General features: G+C 42.4%; 1 protein-coding gene across 1 annotated transcript in view; it reads left to right on the top strand.

Annotated features, from left to right (window-relative positions):
• The first annotated feature begins 8,124 nt into the window (after nt 1–8,124).
• bnc2 (basonuclin zinc finger protein 2) overlaps nt 8,125–20,731 on the top strand; it is a 95,539-nt gene continuing 82,932 nt past the window's right edge. The window contains exon 1 of the mRNA XM_062426077.1: nt 8,125–8,239. Within this exon, the coding sequence (XP_062282061.1) occupies nt 8,135–8,239 (105 nt within the window). The 5' untranslated portion in view covers nt 8,125–8,134. The remainder of the gene's footprint in view (nt 8,240–20,731) is intronic.

The raw sequence follows: 20,731 nt of genomic DNA, 5'->3' as shown, positions 1-20,731 counted from the left end.
TTAGAAGAGAATTATCCAACTGTGAGTTCAGACGGCTTTTAAGTTAGAGGAGGAAAGAAGAGGGAGAAAAAGCAGAAGGATGGGCGCACAGTGCCCTGGTACACACGTCTGTGAAATGCCCTGAAACCAGCCCAGTCATTAGGCCAAAGATGGAACTCAGCTTCTTCTTACTCTGTTTCTTCTTCTACTTCTACATCTTGTTCTACTAACAGAATATTCCAATGCCTCATACAGAATGTAACCCTTTCTTTAATCCACCACACCCTTATTGTACACGCACATGAAGAAAATTGTTTGCCCGAAGATCAATGCAGAATGATAATCACAGTGGTAATCCTACGAAGATAATCACAATAATCATGATAATCATACTGTAGAATGGCAATCCTACGAAACTAAGATGCTATCGACTGCATCAGAATGTATACTGTCACAAGATCAATTTGCTGAGATATTTTCTGCCACACTCGATCCTGGTGGGATCCGAGAGTTGAGTTACACAGTTCCCAGATTAACCTTTTCACCATTCTTCATTTCAAAACTATTGCCATCATTCTGTCATCCATCAATGCCAAAAAACGCATTGGATGCACATGGTGGATGTCAGCAATATTTGGGGTCAAAGTTAACTGTAGTTGAAGTTGGGCTGAAAGAGCTTGCGGAAAATCGTGGTCGTGGTCACCCTCTCTTAGCTACATACTGTACATAATATTCACAGAACATTTAAGGACACAATACTGTATTCATTAAAATGAACCATGACAGATTTCTTTTCATGGGAATTTAGAGAGGCCTACAAAAATGTTTTATGGCTTGCAGGCTGTAAATTGAGAACTTAAACTGGAAAACATTGTTGCCGTATCTGCAGCAATGTTGATAGTTCATTAATCATCTGTCGTTTTTGAGGAAAAATGCAAGAAATTCACCAGTTCCAGCTTCTCAAATGTGAACATTTCCTGATCTTCTTAATCTACTATGAAAGTAAATTATATACTGGATTTTTGGATTCAGGTTTAATCTGACAAAACAAGCAATTTGAAGATGCCACCTTGGGTTTTAGGAACTTGTAATGTTCCTTTTCTGACACTTTGTAAACCAAATGATTAATTGAGAAAATAGTCAGCAGATTAATCGGTATTGAAAACTGCAAGCTGCAAAAACAAGCTGGAGCCCTAACAATCTCTTGAGGAGATGCAGTGAATATTTCGTAGAGAATTTTTGGGGGTAACAGAGAGCCTGTTGATGTCAAACCCTGCTAAAAAAGTTATGTGTGTGTGTGTGCACGCATCAGTTGCTGCTGTATTGGTTCTCATAAAATTGTAGTTTTGTCTCCTGACCTCATGAGTGGAATCTTCCTTTCTTGGAAGAACAAATTTAGCACGTTTTTACATAACGTGTGTCATTAGGTCATGAACTCAGATATAGGGATTAGCAGATTGTGCTCTCAGCCATTAACCTTTTGTCACTTAGTGTTACCATAAATACAGTTAAAAAAAATTGTAAATAACTCGCGCATCAACGACACACACTACCAGGAGAACCTGAGCTGGCTGTTGGACTGCTACGCATCTGAAACAGGACCGCATCCCAACCAGGAGGAGTTTGAGACTCTTGGTCTGCTCTACAACTTAGGTTCAACTCGTGCCATGCAGAATGTTATAGAGCTCTCTGACTCAACGAAAAAATGCTTCAATTCACGTCCTCTCTTTTTTTCCCCACAAAGGTGCACTTATTAGTGTAGGCCAGATTGCAGTGATCAGTGACACAGACAATCATGTGGCTCTCTCTTAGACCTTTCGGTGCCCTCGTCTGTTTCTCTCAAAGTCTTTCTCCCTGTCTCTCTCTCTCCCGCTATTACAAGTAAAGGGCTGTTCCTGTCGGTGTCATATGATGTCTTGTGGCCCTGTAGTGGTAGCAGAACAGTGACAGTTCTATCCCTGTGCCATCTGATCGACACGCCATTCCTTGTCACATGGAGGCACACACACACACACATGCTTAAAGTTTATCTGTGTGTGTGAGCATCCTTATACGACCATAAATCAGGTCACCGACAGTACCAGCCTTTAACCATGTGCTCCTGCTTATGTCTCTACTCCACTGTACAAAGGGTGCACTCACTCTTCTGGTAATCCCACTTCCCACCAGTGTTGAACCATGATTGTTATTGTTTAGTTTTAGATTATTTGACCTGGAATGGGCAAAATTCTATGAGGTTTTAATATGGAAAAAGTCAAGATGACAAGACAGCCGACGGGATGAACTCTAGATGGTTCTTTCATGTGACAACCTGAAGTGAACCGCTGTTTTTTCTCTGCGTTCGAGAAGCATCCTTCTCAGCACATAGACACTCATCAGCCTTTTTTCTGCTGGCCTGAATCATTTGTTTCTGCAGTACATAATCACCATCATTGCACAAATTATGTTGTTCCACTCTCCTCTCTCTCTTTCTGCCCTCTGCTTCTGTACTTCCATTTACCCTTGTTTTATTGTGTAAAAGACCAATTTGAGTTGGGTTTTGCTCAGTTGTGATTTCTTTCCATGAAAAATTACCCTCCATCCCCCACCACCCCAGAACAAGCAACAAAACAAAACTAAAAAAATAACACTGCAGACAAGCATCATAATTATGACTTTCTGATGACCTCTGAATCTTTTTCATACTCATTGTTGTCTGAACAGGTTCTCTCAGTTTGCACAGAAAATAAAAAGCAAGGTACTTTGCCTCTCAAGACTTAAGAGCAAGGGACTTGGTTCTCTTGAGACTGTTCTAACAACACAGTGCTGTCACAACCAATTTCTGGGCTTTTTGACCAATTAGTTGTCAATGTTTGGAAGGAAAACAGGCAGTGCTGAGAGGTTTGATGGGTATAATAATGTGGGCTTAGTGATGAAGGGTGCCTTCTGAAACAGACGATTTGGCTTACGGTTAAAATACAAAAAGTGCACTAAGAGGTCAAGAATGTTTTAAGCCTGTTGATTTCTTTCACTCTCTTTTACCTGATATGCTTTATGGCCTTTAGTTCATTAATAATTTACTTAAAATTATTTTTTCCCCCTTAATCTCTATTTCTAAATACAATTTTTGACCTGTTGGAGTCATATTTATACATTATTTGAAGCATATCAAATCTGTCTAAGCCAATTGAAAAAAATGAATACCCATATGTTACATTAATATAAGATATGGCTTATGTTATTTTACATTTTTGCATGAATTGCATAAAAAATCATTATTCAAAGCTTTACAGTCCTATGCACAAAGGATAAAGTTGGACTGTGCAATTAAATTCTTGGTTTGCCATCTATAAAGATTAATAAAAAGTGAAAAGCTAGAACAGGAAATACAAGAAGAAATGAATAATAAGATAAGTGTAAACATGCATTAGCACTTTTCAGAAAATGTGTTGACACAATGGTGTAAAAAGGGTAAAAAGTGCCATCAAATTGTAATTAAAAGTACAGATTTGACTACAATGTAGATGTGTAGATATCTTTTGTGATATCTAAAATGGTATCAGTACGACCCGAAGTCCAAGCATAGATGAGTGACATTTAACACGTGACACTTCAGGTAGATACAGTTGCATTTTTGAGTAATGTAATATTTCAATTACGACTCTGGAAATTTCAGTGTTGTTCTGTAAGTCATCAGTCTTGACAATCCCTTTTTGACTGCTTGGATTGCAGAATTGTACCCAAGCCTGAGCGTGTGAGTCGCTGGGGAATAAGGATGCTATGGCAGAGCTTTAACCTCATGCACACACTTGTATTGATCCGTACAAGCTTCAGTGACTGTTGCTACAGGGCCGGCTGCACTCTGTCATACAGAGCTCTCCCTGTCACCAGTCAGTGGCAGCTAAGGAGGAGTGCAACAACACATCACACACCAGTACCCCACACACACACACACCCCCGTCAGCCTCTAGGCTAACACACAGCCACCAACACTGCCCTCTTCTCCTGCCTCACCCACACTCCCCCCACCAATGCCCCCCACCCTTTTTTGCTCTCCCTCTTTCTCTACCTCACTTTTCCTCTAATGAGTTGCAACACTGATAACGAGCCTGATGATCTTCCATTGATTCGGCTATCACTTGCTTGTCTGGTAATTGATCCGTAGCTGAGCCTCTAGTTAATTATATGGGCTTCGACATGGACCCCTGCCCCGGGGGGAATTCTCAAGTCCTGCACAATAATAGTTTTAATAAAGGAGCCTGAGGATCCCTTGCATCCTCTTTTCTACCCCTTCCTGCTTCCCAGCATTTTTCATCTTCCTATTTCCATTTTCCTCCCTGTTTCCCCTCCAAATTTCTCCATCTCCGTATTCTTACTTCTCCTTCTCTTTTTCGTTTCCCCTGTCATCACGGCCATTACCATCAGCAGAGGCAAGGAGGTGGGGGGGTGGGGGGGGGGTGGTGAGAAAAGGGAGAGATGTGGAAGGAGAGTGAGCAATATTGGCAGAGTCCACTCCTCCCTCCCACAAATAACAGCCATTAACCAGCCAGGTCAGAAGCTGAGCCACCAGCTTGACTTGAAACACTGAGTGCCACTCGAAAAACCCACAGACTAGCACATTTACAGACGAGATGGGAGGGAGAGACGAGAGAGAAAGAGAAAGCGTGAGCCGGAAAGCAAAAAGGAACCTCGGCCGCTAAATTGTCACTTAATATAATTAGCCTGAGCCTCATGCATTACCTTTTCAATAAGTTGTTAAGAGTGGAGCGGGCGCTGCATGGACTGGAGGTGACACATTACGCCATTTACGACAAGGCTGCTTGTAGCTTCTGACAAGGCGCAGGCCACTATGCAAAAGATAAATGAAGAGAGTAAAGAGATCTAGAAGTGGAAAAAAAATGTCACTGGAGAAAAGAAGCAAAAGGATGCAGATGTAGGCAGGGAAGGAGGAATAAGTGAAGGTATAAATTGAGCTTGAGACAAAGACACAATTGCACATTTTAGAGACGCACTGTACACTTTTCTCTCTGCCAGCAGAAATCCCTTGTATATAACAGTAACGACCGGTGTGATAATCTCAGCAAAGGTTAACAGTACACTGCCATTAGTGCACTGTACAAAAGGCTTTTAACAGACAACCAAGCAGCTGTCTACAGCAATTTACCACAAAATTTGAAGTGACTTTATATATCAGAAGCCGTTTAATGTAGCCGCGGAGAGAAGTTCTCTCTCTGTCCCTTTTCCTTTTGTTCCTCAGCGGTGGAAAGATCACAGTGACATCTCCCTCTTGCTGCGGACTGAGGCACCTGGTCTGTCATTTCTCTAATGATGGTGGGGTGAAAAGACGGGGTGGAGAAGAGATGGGAGATTTAAAGGGAAGAGAAAGAGGAAGGAGGAGGAGGACAATGGGGGGGGGGGGGGGGGGGGGGGGGGTCTTCATTGTTTGAAATGTGTCCTATGCTGTGTCAAAGGAAGCATAGATCTCCTTCCTCTTTTTTTTTTTTTTAGTTTTATCCTCCTGTGTGTCTTTTTCTCCGTGTCTGCCTCCCTTTACTCCTCCATCCCTCATCTTATTCCCTTACCTTTGCTGCTGTGGGGACCAATTTGGCTAAAATGGAACCTCTTCCTCATTTTTTTCTTAATTAAAATCCGAGAGCCTCCGCGGGAGGGGGGTTCCTGTGTGTGTGGGTGAGTGTGAGTGTGTGTGTGTGTATGTGTGTTCATATGTATGCTGGTGGCAGATTGCCTGAGTTCCATTAGTCTTTCATTAGAGTGGGTGAAAATCAAACAAAGGCAGAAGATTTTATTTATCTTTTTTTTTTTGGTGATATAACAAGTCTGTTGATTAAAAAAAATATATATATATATTTATTTTTTGCTTTTTCTGTTTGTTTTTGTTAATTGCCCCACAAATCAGAAATAGAACCATTTTCAGCAGTGATCAAACAATCTTTCTGTAGAAGACAGTCCTTCATTTTCAGTTTTTCAAACAAAGAAACAAATACCTGATAACACTCAGCAACAGTGACGCTTTTCATCAACCTCCGTTTCTTTTTTTCTCCTTTTTTTGTCAAGGTAGAAACCGAGCTCTTTTGCGAAGCAGCAGTGTGTGTGTGCGTGTGTGTGTGTGTTCACGCGTGTGTGTGTTCGCGTGTGTGTGTGTGTGTGTGTGTGTGCGTGTGTGCATGTGTGTGTGTGTGTGTGTGTGTGGCGGGATAGTCCCACAGGAGAACTAAGTTGCTCTGAGACGTGCCGGCCGCTCGCAGCACAAATGGTAATAAGGCAGGGGGACAAACGCCCCCACCACCCACCTCTCCTCCCCTTCTGCTCTGCAATGGCGCTTGCCCCCACCTTCTTGCCCCTAGCAGAGGAGGTGTGTGTGTGTGTGCGCGTGTGTGTCGGGCCGGTGTACGCTCAACAGTCAACTGTGCTGCTCCACACTGAGATGCTCAATGACATCGCACTGCACGCTTCCTCACTCACACACACACACACACACACACACACACACACACACACACACACACACACACACACACACACACACACACACACACACAGGCTCACTCAGACACCGTCTCTCTCACTCTCACTCGCTTGCTCTCACATGCTCTCGCTCTCTCGCACACACATACACACACGAGCTCAGGCACTCAGTTCAGTTCCTCAGCGGCTGCGGCGGAGTACAGAGGAGTCAGAGAGAGAGAGTGAGAGAGAGAGAGAGAGAGAGCCAGAGAGAGAGGTAAAGAGAGAGGACAGGCGGCACGGCGCGGACGTTGAGCGAGGGACACAATCACACAGAGAGAGAAAGAGAGAGAGGGAGAGAGATAGAGAGAGAGAAAGAGAGGAGCGGGAGGCAGGGAGAGCTGGATAGCTGGTGGCTCACTCCCACACCTCATCTTCACTTTGCTGGGACAGGCACAGAATTGATGGTAAGAGACGTTCATGCGTTTTACTGGCTCAACTATTTGCTTTTTATGGAGTGTTTTTTTTTTAGTAGGAATTTTTTTGTATTTATAAAAAAACTGATACTTAACATTTTTGAATTGCTTGACATGACTTTATTTGCGTTTCACATTTGATTGTATGTTTGCTGTGTTTGGGTCACAATTAAGTATGCCTTTTGTGTTTTCATTTTTAAAGAAATATTAATTACATAGATATTTATCTATTGCATCAATTACATAGAATTAAATGGATTTGCTTTTATCCTTATTTGTGCTTGTGTTTAGTGTTGAGTTTGCTGGTGGCAGTTGCCAGGTTGTTCAACTTTTCTTTTCCTAGTTTTTGTAAATTTCTCCTATATCACAGTATTGTATGTCAGTGTCTAAGTGTGTGCATGCCTGCATGCAGGTAAACATGTCTTATATTGCATGTGTGTTTGTGTTGAGTCCATGTCCGAGTACAAAATGACTGACAGATGGATTAAATCAAAAACTAAGGCCATGAGCAACATCATGCACCCCTCCACATTAATTCCCATAACCCAACTCTTTTTTTCCCCTTTACTTTATTCTTGCTCACCTTCTCATCAGCCCCCACCTCACCTTCATCCTTCTTCTCACTGCTCCTCACCTCCAGTGCTCCGCTCATCTTGTCCTGTCCAAGACGAGGCCCCAGAGGAAATTCACTGCAAGCCCTCTTTTCTCTGTCTTCACGAGAATTAACTCCACACACAAACTCCTCTGCCACCAGGGCTGCCAAGAAACCTCACACACATCTACTCCCTCAACTCCCCTCTCCCTGTTATCCTCCTCGAGAAGCAGGACCCGAGCAAGACGGGGGGGAAAAAAGAGCAACACGACCCCAAAAGAACCCACCTTCACTGACTGTTTTTTTTCTCTTCTCTCCTCCTTCACACTCCCACATCCCTCCTGCCCTCCCTCTCTGTCTCTCCCTCTCTCTGTCTAAGTCCAAGGAGGCAGAGTTGGATGTGAGAGGCAGTGAGTGCGACACAGTCCCACCAGAGCCCAGCACAGACCCAGAGCCACCCAGGCCACCTTCAGCTAAGGCTAAAGGACCCAACGACACCGCTGGCATTTGCACCAGCATCCTCTCCAGTAGCCACAGTAGCAGTAGCAGCAGCACCAGTAGCAGCAGCAGCAGCAGCAGCAGAAGTGGTCTGGGTGGCATTAGCATCGTTAGCAGCAGCGCTGAGGGAGCAGGCGAAAGCTCCATGCAGTTCAGCACCAGACCGCCTAGTGCTGAGCAGCCGGGCTTCATGGGGACATGGCAGCAGCAGAGCACTGACAGCAACCTCCTCTACAGAATGTCCCAGCAGGTATGTCAGCTCAGCCTCACCCCCTCATCCTCTCCATCTCTGTCTCTTCTTCCCTCTTTTCAGTCTGTGTCCAACGTCCTAACTTTTATTTTTCCTCTCTTGTGCGTGTTCAGATGTTTGCTATTATGATTCTTAAAACCTTTTTGGTCTGCGTGTGAAAAAGAGTGTTTGTGTGTTATGCATGTCAGACTGTGTGTGTAATTTGGGGGTTGTGGGGGTGGGGGCGGTTGTGGGAAGTGTTTTGTTTGTGATATTGCAAAATTACGTCTCTTTATTGGCACTCACAACTTTTCCCTACTTCTGGAATATTTCAGACTTGATGTAGTTGTTTTACACACACCATGTCTGAAAGTGTTTTCATTCATGTTTGTGTGTGTGTTTTTTATCTTCAAATTTTACTAATCCAGTGCATGGACGATTTTCTTCTCTAGAAAATCATTGAAAATAGTATATTTGAAATGTAACTATTTGTAAAAACACACATTTTAATGCAAAATTCTGCACAATATCAGAAACCATTTATTTCCCCGTTTGATGGATTATCCCTTGTCCGGATTCGTTACATACATGCTTAAGTCTCCGTAATTGGTCTATGAGCGGTGTGGAGTTTTAAAGCAAGCAATAGCAGTGTTTTGGTAACCTCAGTGCCGATAAAGACTCGGGAAGGGGCACCCCTCTGGGACCGGCTAATTGACTTCATGTGGCCGAGGCAGGAAGCCCCTTGCACGGCTACAGAACAGCAGAGGAGCCGTGAATGAACACAAGCTCTCCTGGAAAAGTAATGATGATAACGGATAGCCTGCACCGGCTGAGGAAAGTGCACATTTCCTCCCGACGTCTCTCGCCTCTTATCTTGGATGTTACACTGAATTTCTCTTTTTGTTTTGTAGCTTCTTTTCCCCCCCCTCCAAGTGTCCCTAAGTTAGAACACGCGAGTTATTTTTAAGGGACGGTTTTTTGTTTTGTTTTTTGTTTTTGTGGTTTCATCCGATAAATGTCAGGTAAGGAGAGGGGAGAGATGAGTGTAGTTTTGTGCAGGCGTGTATGTATGTGTGCGTTTGTGTGTGCGTCCGTTCGCGCGCACGTGTGTGAGGGGGAGACAGTAAAGATAGAGGATGCTTGTTAGGTTGCAGTTAATCATAGCGGGACCTGCAGGCTCTCCGTACCATGCACACGCTGTTACGCACTCAGGCCACAGCGATCCTTGCGCAACAGCCTCGCAGCGGCTCTGTGTTGTAAACGATGAGAAACTTCTTCTGTCGCCTTGACGCCACATTTTATTTTTGTTTTTATAATCCCAAAGGTCTAATGCTGAGAGTAAAACTGATGTGCTCAGACTGAAACACATCCCGATGTAACTTATTGAAATAAAACCTTTCCTAAGGCAGGTTTTCCCGAGATGGTTTGGTGTTTCTCGATAAAATATTTCCATTTTGTACATTTAACTCAGCCTCATCTGCACCAAATATTCGAGTTTGAATCAGTAATTAATATTCTTCACGCTTTGCATCATTGCACTTTTCATGCACGTCATGCAGCATCTTTTTTTTTTTTTTTTTTTTTTACAAGCCTCTTTATTGTATTTTTTCCTAAAGATAGAATCATAAAAACTATTGATAAGTGAACTGGAAGAGGTGGGTGCCTTGTTTCAGAGAGCAAAGCGCACCTCTCCGCTCCTCCTCTGCCGGTATGAGCAGGTGGATGGGCCCCTGCGCTCAGCATCTGCTGGGACCCCACGTTTGCATCCCCAATCCTTTTTACAAATGCGCACCGTTGTTTCAATATAATCAGCTGTGGGACTCGCTGTTATTTATCCTTCCTCGCACCACTTAGAAGACATCTTCCCATGTTTAGTAGGCATGACATAAATTCTCCGAAGGAAGCCTGTTCCTTGACAGACTCGCCTTATTGGAATCTAACCGATAATGACTTTGTGTTTGCCGAGGCTGGCGCACCCTGGGGTGTTGGGGAGAAATGCGTTATGGGCTTGTGTTTCAAAATCTTCTCTCTCTCCCTTAAAGATCAACTAGGTGACACGAGGGATGCGGTATTTTATCGTTGTTAGGCCAAATTATATTTCCATCTGATCGATAGAGACGCAAAACAGCACTGCGCAGTGCGTTCAGGACAGATGCAGCTGTGGTGAGATGCTGGGCATCACCAAGCCAAAAAACGTTTGGCAATACTTTTGAAATTCCTTGTAAGCCACAAACACATAAATCAAGACTTTAAAAACAAGAAAAAATATCACTTTGACATGAATGTAGGCGTTTTCCTCCCCAACTTTAAACTAAATAAATAAACTGTGGCTAACAGCAGGTGTCTGATCATCTCGATGCATAAACACCAGTGACCCATGAAAGTAAAGCAGAGATTTAAATGATCAAATTACAAATTAGGAGATTTGACACTGAATCTCAATTTTCTTCTCTTCACTGTGTTTTTATAGCTACATCGAATCATAAAGAGCAGCACCTGCTTCATTCTGCGTGAAGAAAATTACTGTAAAAAAATAAATGTCCATTTGAAATCGAAGGACACCTCAGAATTGATTGATTTCCTTTTTGATTGACTCTTGCATGTAATACCTTAAAATATATTTTATATTTCGGCTATAAATCATCTCAGAATTAATAAATTAATTTATTTCCATATTCACTCAGATGTTTAAAGACGACGATCAAAATATTTGTCTAGAGGTGACCTTGTTACAAATTGAAGAAACATGAAAATTTAAAGGAGAACTAAATCTTTTTATTATGTTTCATTAACTTACGTGTTAATATGTTATTATGAGAAACTGCTCATTTGTTTACATGCAGTCGCTTAGCGTCATTTTGTGTTGCTTTAAACTGACAAAATTAACAACAGTGGCGATTAAGAAGCATGAGTGAAAGGCAAATAATTGACACCGTTCATAACAGGCCTTAAAGGGTTTTTAAAGGCACATAGCAAGAGATTCACAGCCTTCATAAACCTCCGAAGTGTCAACAGGAAACAGCATAAACAGCATGCAATTTAAATTAAATCAATGACATGGATTCGATAAATACTCAAATTGGTTCACATTTTACAAAACACCGCAAGAGGGAGATTTCATAATTGTTTTTTTAATGGAGGAAAAAAAAATACAAACATTAATTAGGAGTTGAATTATTTCCCAAGCATAACGGAGTGATAATATTTGGAGCCCAATTGACCCGCTGCTGTACTGAACTGTACATGCGTGGCTATGAATATCGACCCTTGTAAGTTAAAACCCCGGAGTTAAGTGATACTACGAGCCTAATTGGTTCATCGGGGATAATTCCTTCACAATACAGCAGCCGTAGGCCTCGTCTTTTTTTTCCCTCCTTCTATTTTCTCCTCCGCTTCAAGTCGGAGGAATGTGGGAACAAGTTAAGGATTAGAGAAGCTCGTAAAAATGTGCCCTCACCTCCACCTGAGGATCTAATACTGCCACCCAGGCTCACTGCAGACCTCGTAAAGGGGGGAAAGAAAAAAAAAAGCAGTGTATGTCTTCAATCTAAAATTATCTCTAAAATAGCCTCTTCCTTTTCTTTTGCAAGGGTGCTGTAACGCAGCTTCCTTTGAAGTGCGACAGGTCGACTATGGGCCGAGACCTGGACGAGGTACAGTGGCTTCTGCCTGCTTCATCTTACACGAAGGCTTAACTCCACATATCAATACAGGGCTTTATAAAGTAGAATGATCTATTTGAAATAAATGTAGGAATTTAGACAATACTAAAATAAATCAAAAAACATTTTCTTAAAATTTTGAGCTTTTACAGTCTTTGGTTTGTACCATATATGCAATTTGCCACATTATAATTTTTTCTTTTACATAAAAAACATCATCCGCACTCCTGCAGCATTTTCCTTATATAATGCATTTCAGATTATTAAAAAAAAAAAAAAGCCCCAAAAGTACTGTAATACAAATCTATATTTCTATATATCTTCTAGCAGTAATGTTAATTTACCCCTCTTAAACATTAATACAAGCTGTCCGGTAATTAGTTCACAATTTTATTCCCTTTCTTCTCTTTTTAATAGATAATTAGATTTTATTTTGTTTTTTAGAAAACATAAAGCATGTTGAAAAATATCCACCTTTCTCAATTCCTAAAGCCTGGCCTAATTTCTTCCAGTTCAATCTTGTGTCATATTATAACTTTTTGTTCGCAGTCAAAAAGTTAAAGGTTGATTTTCCCTTATTTCATATACTTCGTTAATGAAGTGTGCAGCCTGTGCAGTCCTGTCTGTGTACGTTAAACCTTTAAAAGTGAATGCTTTTCGTTCTCAGGACATGACAGACATATTTTTGGAATAACATGCTCTGCTTTGTTTTGTCTGAGTCAAGAAATGGGGTTGATATTATCCTCTTCAGAACATGCTAATCTGCCTATTAACACATTGATACACTTAACAGCGGTGAGTGTGTGTGCGCACATGTTGTTTTACACAGTGGGGTGCGGGCGTGTTTGCATGCTGCATATGTGGTGCATATGCATTGCTTCTTGCCATTGTGTGGGACTGAGAGGCAGTGATTTGATGCATATGTGTAGAATTATCCACAGTGAGTGAATATGTGTGTGTGTGTGTGTGTGTGTGTGTGTGTGTGTGTGTGTGTGTGTGTGTGTGTGTGTCGTTACACTCAACTGTTATATTTCCATGTCTGTCTTTGATGGGTCGTTGCACACAGAGCATATGGGATGCCTATACGTACATGTATCTGGTGTCAAGTGTGTGCATATGTGTGTTTGTGTGTGTGTGTGCACACTGACACTGAGGTTTGTGTGTGTATGTGTGTGTGTGCATGTGTGTACTTGGGTGTTCATGTCTGTGCTTTTGCCATTTATTTTTCTGAGTGGGTGGCTAAATACTCATAAGCCAGTTGTGCGTGTGTGTGTGTGTGTGTACATGAGAGAAAGCGAGTGAGTGCAGTTTGGAGAGTGTGTGTCCTCTCCCTCTCTCTGTACGTGTGTGTGTGTGTGTGTGTGTGTGTGTGCCTGTGTGTTGGCTCGGGCTCCATGTGTGTGCGGGTGCGAGGTGAAGTGTCTCTTGGCTGGCCTTGGCTGGAGAGCTGGAGGAGAGCAGAGGTGAAAGAGGAGATTTGCAGAAAAGACACGCACCACTTCCCCCATTACTACTTTTTCTTTTTCTTCGTCTTCTTCTCCTACGTCTCTGTCTCTCACTGCTTCTTCTTCTCTCACTCTCGTTTCCCTACTTCTCTCCTTCCCCCACACTACACCACCACCCTCCTTTTTCTTTCTCTTCTTCTCTACTATCTTTCCTACCTAAAACTCTATCTCCCACCACCAGTCCTCCAGATGCTAAATCAGATTGTTTTACTCTCTAGCTACTGTCTTTATAAAGAGATATCTTGTGTTAAACGGAGAACAACTAAATGAGGAGAAGGGACTAGGTGTGTCCCTTCATCAGTCTTCAGGTTTTTGTTTGTTTAGTCTGGCTTATGACTTAGACGCCAGAAATCATCCCATTTACAGCATCCCTCCAAACATTTTCAATAATATAAAGTTGTGGTCTGCTCTTACTCTGTTTAATGCAATTATTGATGTGCAATTGGCCAGTTTAGAAGGTCCAGATAACATGAGCAGCGCTGAGAGAAAGGCCACAGTGGCATTCAGTCAGCGGGCATCTCTCTCAGTCTTTGTGCATATGCAACCGTGGGGATGTGTATATTTCCTGAAGGCAACATTATTTCTGCAAGAGGGAGCATAGAAATGTGTGAGTGAGATTGATTGGGAAGGTGGCTAAAGCTGCTTGTATATTTACTGTATGTGTGTGTGTGGATTATTAAGGACCCATCTAGTTTGACAGTGTAAGAGGATGTACAAGGTCCCATTCATGCTGTGGTCCCCGCTATATTTACCCGGGCACCAACCAGGGTGATATGACGTCCGCAGCATTTTTACTTTTAACTTATTTTTTAAAAATCTTTTTTTAATTGCACAACAGAGTAATTTAATTCAGGCTTGTAGTTAAATTTTGAAAATATATATATTTATTGATTTCCAAAAAATCAGACAATTAAGGATGAAAGGGAATGGTAAAGATATATTAACCATCTTTTCCAATTTACCCTCAACATAGAACACACACAAAACACACACACACACGCATGCACGCACACACACACACACACACACACACACACACACACACACACACACACACACACACACACACACACACACACACACACACACACACACACACACACACACACACACACACAATAAATAAATAAACAAACAAACAAAAAACAAGAATAAATAAAGATTAAAAACAAAAAACACCAAGACCGAAGGTTTATACAATTAAATATAACAAGGATAATCAGGCATTATGATGGGATAATGGCATGTTTAACACTACACCTACATAGACCTACATAGACTTATATGTACCTTGAGATCTCAGTCCACGCTAGTCTAAACAATGCTCCGAAAGGCCTGCATCCCGTCCATTATCTTTATGAAAAAAACTTAAATGGTTCATCCCAGAGCCAGCAGCTTATAGCTTCTAAAGGCACAAGTTACCGGAAACTCTGTCACTCATTACAGTATTTTGAAAGCAAAGGATTAAACTCTGTTGTTGCATTTTAACTGAGATTGGAGAACTTGTTAATATATTTATTGTCCTCGTTATATTTATTATATATCATGTACTGAAGACATTTAAGTTGATATAATCAATATCCATGATTTGAATTCTATCAGTTTGCTTTTGCTGTATTACATTGTCAGAGATCCGTCAATACGACTTCTCGCTCAGCTTTCTTTTTTTTCTTCTTTTCTTCAGCTTGCTTTTACTTTGATCGCCTTTAAAACAAATTCAAAATTTGAGAAACACTCACTCATACATACACTGTAGCATATGCATGATCTTGCCAAAATAAATATTCTACTCTGCACATGGCCATGATCATGTGTGTCCGGGGTCATACAGTAACCTCTCACGCTATAATGCCCTGCAGGACCAGTATTATGGGTAAGCACTGACCCTGACTCTGTGCTGTGCTAGACCCGGGGCAACCAGCGATCAATAAGCATCATGTGAGCATCACTCACGGGCTCCGTGTCAGCTGTTTCTTGTTTGTCCTGAGGAGGCGGCCGCCTCACCACTATGGTGAATGCCCGAATGATGTGGAAGATACAGAGACGCTATCATGGAAGTCAAAAGGCTTTCTTTATCATGCAGTGTGTAGAGGAACGATAGAAATGCAGAGCTCTCTGTTCTCCTCTTATCAGGGACTGAGTGGTGAAATCTACTAGCTGAGTCTTTCCCAGGGACTTCTTTTAGTCCTGTGTGGGCATGTGTATGGAAAAGGAAAGAAATGCAGTATTTATACCCTCGTGTTGCTTTCTATTTGTTTTTATTATGTGGGTTTCTTCTGACAAGACAATAAATAATGTACCAGTAATCTGAATAGAAAACCTCAACATGTAACATTAAATAGATCCATGTTGTATTTCCGCCTGTTGGGTTTTGTGTAACCAAAAGACTTAATTGGATTTGATTTGTTTTAAATAAATATTGTGTTTGTGTAGCAATCGAATGTGATTTACTAAACACAGCCTTCTGGGATTAGACCCTTACAACTAAGGCAAAAATTTAAATAAAATGCAAATAGCATGGAAGATCTTGAATTGCCTTTTAAATATTTTGCAGAAATATGTCTTTGTTATTTTGCAGATTCATTGGATATATTATAGTTTGATCGTATGAATCTTTTTCCATCCACTTTTGTTTTTCTTTGATGCCTGTTTAAGTAACTGAAACCTGCTTTTTTCCTTCTCCGTTTTTCCTTCTTTCTTTTCTACATTTCATTCAAAAGAGGGGTGTTAGTTATTTATCTTTGGGTAGTTTCCTGCAGTGGGAAGAAGTCGCCGGTTTGAAGAGGAAATGTGTGTTTGAAGGGCCGGTCGCTCAGGATGTCACCACCCCGCCACTGGCTAATGAGGGGGGACACGAGCACGGGGCCAGGGCAGCAACACACACACAAACACACACAAATACACACACAAATACACACACAAATACACACACACACACACACACACACACACACACACACACACACACACACACACACACACACACTCTGACACAGCAGGAATGCAGCAGCTGTCACCAAGGTCCAGGCAGTTATGAAAGGGTTGAAGTATAGTTTTGTCTTGTGTGTACGTGTGAGTGTGAAGTGGCTGTACCAGGAGTCATGTGGGTGTTGAAAGTTGCGAGGCTCATTTTGGCTTTGGTGACCTCAACATTGACACAGGCGGAGAAGATCATCACACGTAATTGACTTAACTGAAAAACGAAAGAGGGACTCAGAGGAAACATATATATTTTGCAGTAGCATGTAGTATTTAAAGACATGACCATATGGCACGGACATTGTTGTGAAAGACTGTTCTTTCCCGTCTGTATCCAGAGGAAGGTGACATTAGGTGTGACCTGCGTTAAGTGACAGGAACTTGGGCATACTTTCACCACGGCTTCTCCCTTTTCCTGTTATTCCTCAACTCCTGTTATTTTGTTTTCCTTGGAGCTGTGCCAGCACAACGGGCAAATCAACAGCCTACTATTTTTACATCCATCTTTAAGGACCCCTGTCTACTCGCTCTGCCTGCCAATTTGCCCCATCAGCAGTGGCAACGAAGAAGAGCTCTCAAGGCACAGAGCCTTTCATTTTTCTGTTGGCGATGTGGCTAATGCTGTCACTGTTATTTGAAAAAGCACTCAGGGTGAATTGCTATTATTATTGTTAAAACCATCATCATCATCAGGCTTATTTATGGTTATGGATAATGATGGTAATTTTGTTCAGGGCTCACAGTTGACTCCGTCTCTTTCCCCTGCTAATCCATGTACTATGTGTTTGAGGTGTGTGTGTGTGTGTGTCTCTGAGAGTTACTGTGTGTGTGTGTGTGTGTATGTGTGTGTGTGTGTTTGTACAGTACATTTGAAATGTGATGGCAAATTATCAAAGTTGCGCAAATAAAATGGTTTTCTAACAGGTAACAGTGATTTCATGTAGTTCACATGTGAGGTGAGGAGAACTTGTGTGCAACCAAGCACAAATGAAATTGTTACATCTCTTAATGCATATGTTGAACTCTGCGGCTTATGTGTGCGCAGGGGGGGAGGAGAAGGAGGGGAGAGGATCTTTTTTTTTTTTTTAACCATATTTTCTGTTTCATCTTCTCTCCTCAGTCTTTTTTGCTCCCATGTTTTAGTCTCCGTCTATCTGTTCTGTTCTGTCTCCAGCTTACCATGGAGATTTGATTGCTAGAGGCCCAGGGAGGATTTTAGGGAGGTTCTGGAGAAGGGAGGCTAGTGGTACAGGCTGTGGTAGGCTTGTAGCCAACGTATACACACACACAAAGATATTCAGTCCTACAGGCATAGATACCTGCTTTCACACATTCCTATTTTGTCTTTTCTTTATACAGATTGTGTAAATTGCTTCCCTACAATGTTGTCATTTTAACCCTCTAAAAAAAAACCTCTAAACTCAAATCTAAGCTCATTAGCTACCTTTTGTTGTGAGCAAAGTGTTAAAGCAACATGTGTAAGCATTTGTTTGTGATCTCTGCTGACTTTGTAAAGATGTTTGCGCTGTTGGATTAATAACATTTAATGGCCACTGTTAAATGCAGCTGCCTTGGCATCCCACAGCTCGTGTTTTTCTGGCAAACTGAGACTCTGGGTGGCTTTTGTTTTGTGAGTGTGTGTTGTGTGTGCATACGTAGTCAAATGAAATAAAACTGTGTGTATGTGTGTGGGCTGGATGGGGAGACAGAACCATTTCTGTTCATTTACATGTGACAGCCCCTACACAGAGCCGGTCTGCATGCGAGCCGATCACATATTAAGCAGCACTGCACTACACTTTATAACAATCTATAATGTCAATTAAGTCACAAATGATCTAATTAGTCTTCTTTGATAGACATCAATTGGTTTGACCCTGTATCCGCGGCAACCAGCCAGGGTTGGGAGGTCACCACGCATGACCTCTGGCACCACACATTGTTGGCCATACACCTCTTGTGACATTTATTGTGAGATTGAAGTGACAGCTCTGGTCTTTAACAACGGGACAAAGTGAGAATTCTTGTAAGGAGAAAACAGTTTTTTTTCATGTGTGTTAAAGGAAGAAAATGTTTTTTATGTTGTTGACACACACATTCTTGCAAGCACACTTACAGCCACATACACACATATGAGCTTGCTTTCTCTATGTTGATGTTTTCTCTGTAAATGGCCTGACCTGCCTCTTCCATTGTCGGGAAACACACTCAGCGATAAGTGCTTTTGTTGGAGCACCGTCCGTTGCATGATGTGTGTGACTCTGACTGGCATTTAATATTTCATGCCATTTAATCCATTTGATATGTTTCCTCCAAATACAAAAAAATAAAACTGAGGCTTTTGTTTCCTTTATCCAGGCCATTACTTCACAGCTTGTTGATCAGTTTGGATTTGTAAAAAGGTGGCAAAAAGGGATTTATCACCTAGATTTACCAATACTTTTCTGCACAGCCATTAAGCTCATAAATTCACCATTTTGTTTGTGACTAAAACAAAGCCAAGAGGGCAAAGGTGCTGGATCAACGGAAGATCAGATAAAGCGCCTTAACAATAATATCATAAGCAAATGGCTGTGAGATTTACTGCAGAAAAAAGTGAAATGAGAGCACTCAAAGATTAGTCAAGTTTACAGGATGCAGCAGCTAAGAAAGATAGCGCATTATGACAAAGAAGAGGAAAAGGAGCTGACAGCTTGTGCATCAGTGAGAAGGTAAGGAGGAGGCTCTTTTTGAGATCAATTGGTAATAGGCTGAAGTCACAGAGGCGATTAGAGGCGTCGACTTGCCTGTGTTGTAAATGCTGTCAGATCTGTTAAAGGAAGCCTAATACCTCTCAGGTTGAAAGCTGTAATAACATCAAGTGTAACTGGATCCGTGGGGAAGTGCAAGTGAGTCTGCGTGTGCGTGAGTGAGTGGAAAAGAAGCGGTAGGAAGGCGAAAGTGTTTCATTGTGTGCAGTGTAATGTCTAGGTGCGTGTGTTTGTGTGTATGTGCGTGGTATAAAGCAGCAGCAGTGCGAATAAAAGCAGAGAGCCGCGGGGTTGCTCCTGGCATTTTTTTGCCACCAGATGCCTGTCACTGCTTCAAGAAAAAAGAGCTGGGGATGAGGAGGGGAGAAGGACAAAGAGGAGGGAGGGAGGATGAGGAGGAGGAGGGAGAGGTGGGGGGGCCACCGCTGTTCAAATCATGTCACGTAGCGCTAATTCATCCAGCCTCATTAGAGAGAGGGAAGGGACCATAGGGCCTCTCTCAGGACAGGGCCTGGGCTCAAACACACACACACAGCAACACACAGATATATGCATGCACACATTGTCTCAGTTTTTCTCTGGCACATACTTACACACAGATGCAATTTTTCTCTACCTCACACACACACACACACGTAGACATACATACACAGATGACACTGGCACATGGCGCAGTGCGGGGGCAGTTTGGGGAATAGAAAATTGCCTTCTCAGGAAGGCCCCGGCCAATTAAGGACCTGACCGTATTGAATGTCAAGTGTTAATTTAGGCTCCCCTTCCTTCCAACCCCCACCTCCTCACCCCTCAATTTCCCAGCAGTGGTGTGTGTGTGTGTGTGTGTGTGTGTGTGTGTGTGTGGGGGGGGGGGGGGGGGGGGGGGGGGGGGGGCTTGTCCCAGAGATGAGCAAATACATGTCAAGCCAAAGTTGATTGCCTGCTCCGTATTATGTGTCGCATGCAAGTGGCAAATGTGCTCCCTCCTTTTAGCCTTTCACGTACCCCCTGAGGGGCACCGCGATGCAAGGAGGAGGAGAGAGGGAGGATTAACTGTACCGCAGTGATAAGAATGAGGGGTTTTACAGTACACTAGGGAAGAAGGGAGAGGAGGAGGGGAAGAGGGGAAGAGGTGGGGGGTTGTAGGGGACAGACAGAGAGAGAAGTAGAAAGAGGGCAGAGGGTTTGTTTGATCTCATAGGACTGGGTGGTGACTTTGATAGTCTTTTAATTGCCTTCATTTTCGCAGAGGTGATGTCCCTGGCAGACGTCCTCAGAACAAACTCTTGTAAATAGAGACTGAGTAAATTTTATTTAGTTTAGAGAGTGATTTATTTGAAAAAAAATATCTCTATTAAGTATATGAGAAACTTTACATGATGGCTGTTTTACACTTGCGGCCGTTGGCATGGTCCAGGGGCAAGCAAGGTTGTTTGTGAGTTGGACTGATGGTAAATGCCCACCTCCTTACCTCCATGATCTAATAGACATCCACTTAGTCTTAATGGGCAGATTCCCTTTCTCCACTCGTGATGACTGTTGCACTCTTTAAAGGTGGAATTGCCAGCTTGTCTTTCCTATCCCCCACCCCTCCTTTACCCTCTATAGCTCATGTTCACTACC

The sequence above is a fragment of the Scomber scombrus genome, chromosome 2, assembly GCF_963691925.1.
Source record: "Scomber scombrus chromosome 2, fScoSco1.1, whole genome shotgun sequence".
Lineage (NCBI taxonomy): Eukaryota > Metazoa > Chordata > Actinopteri > Scombriformes > Scombridae > Scomber > Scomber scombrus.
Note: the sequence above shows the minus strand (reverse complement) of the source record. Positions and strands in the feature narration are given on the sequence as shown.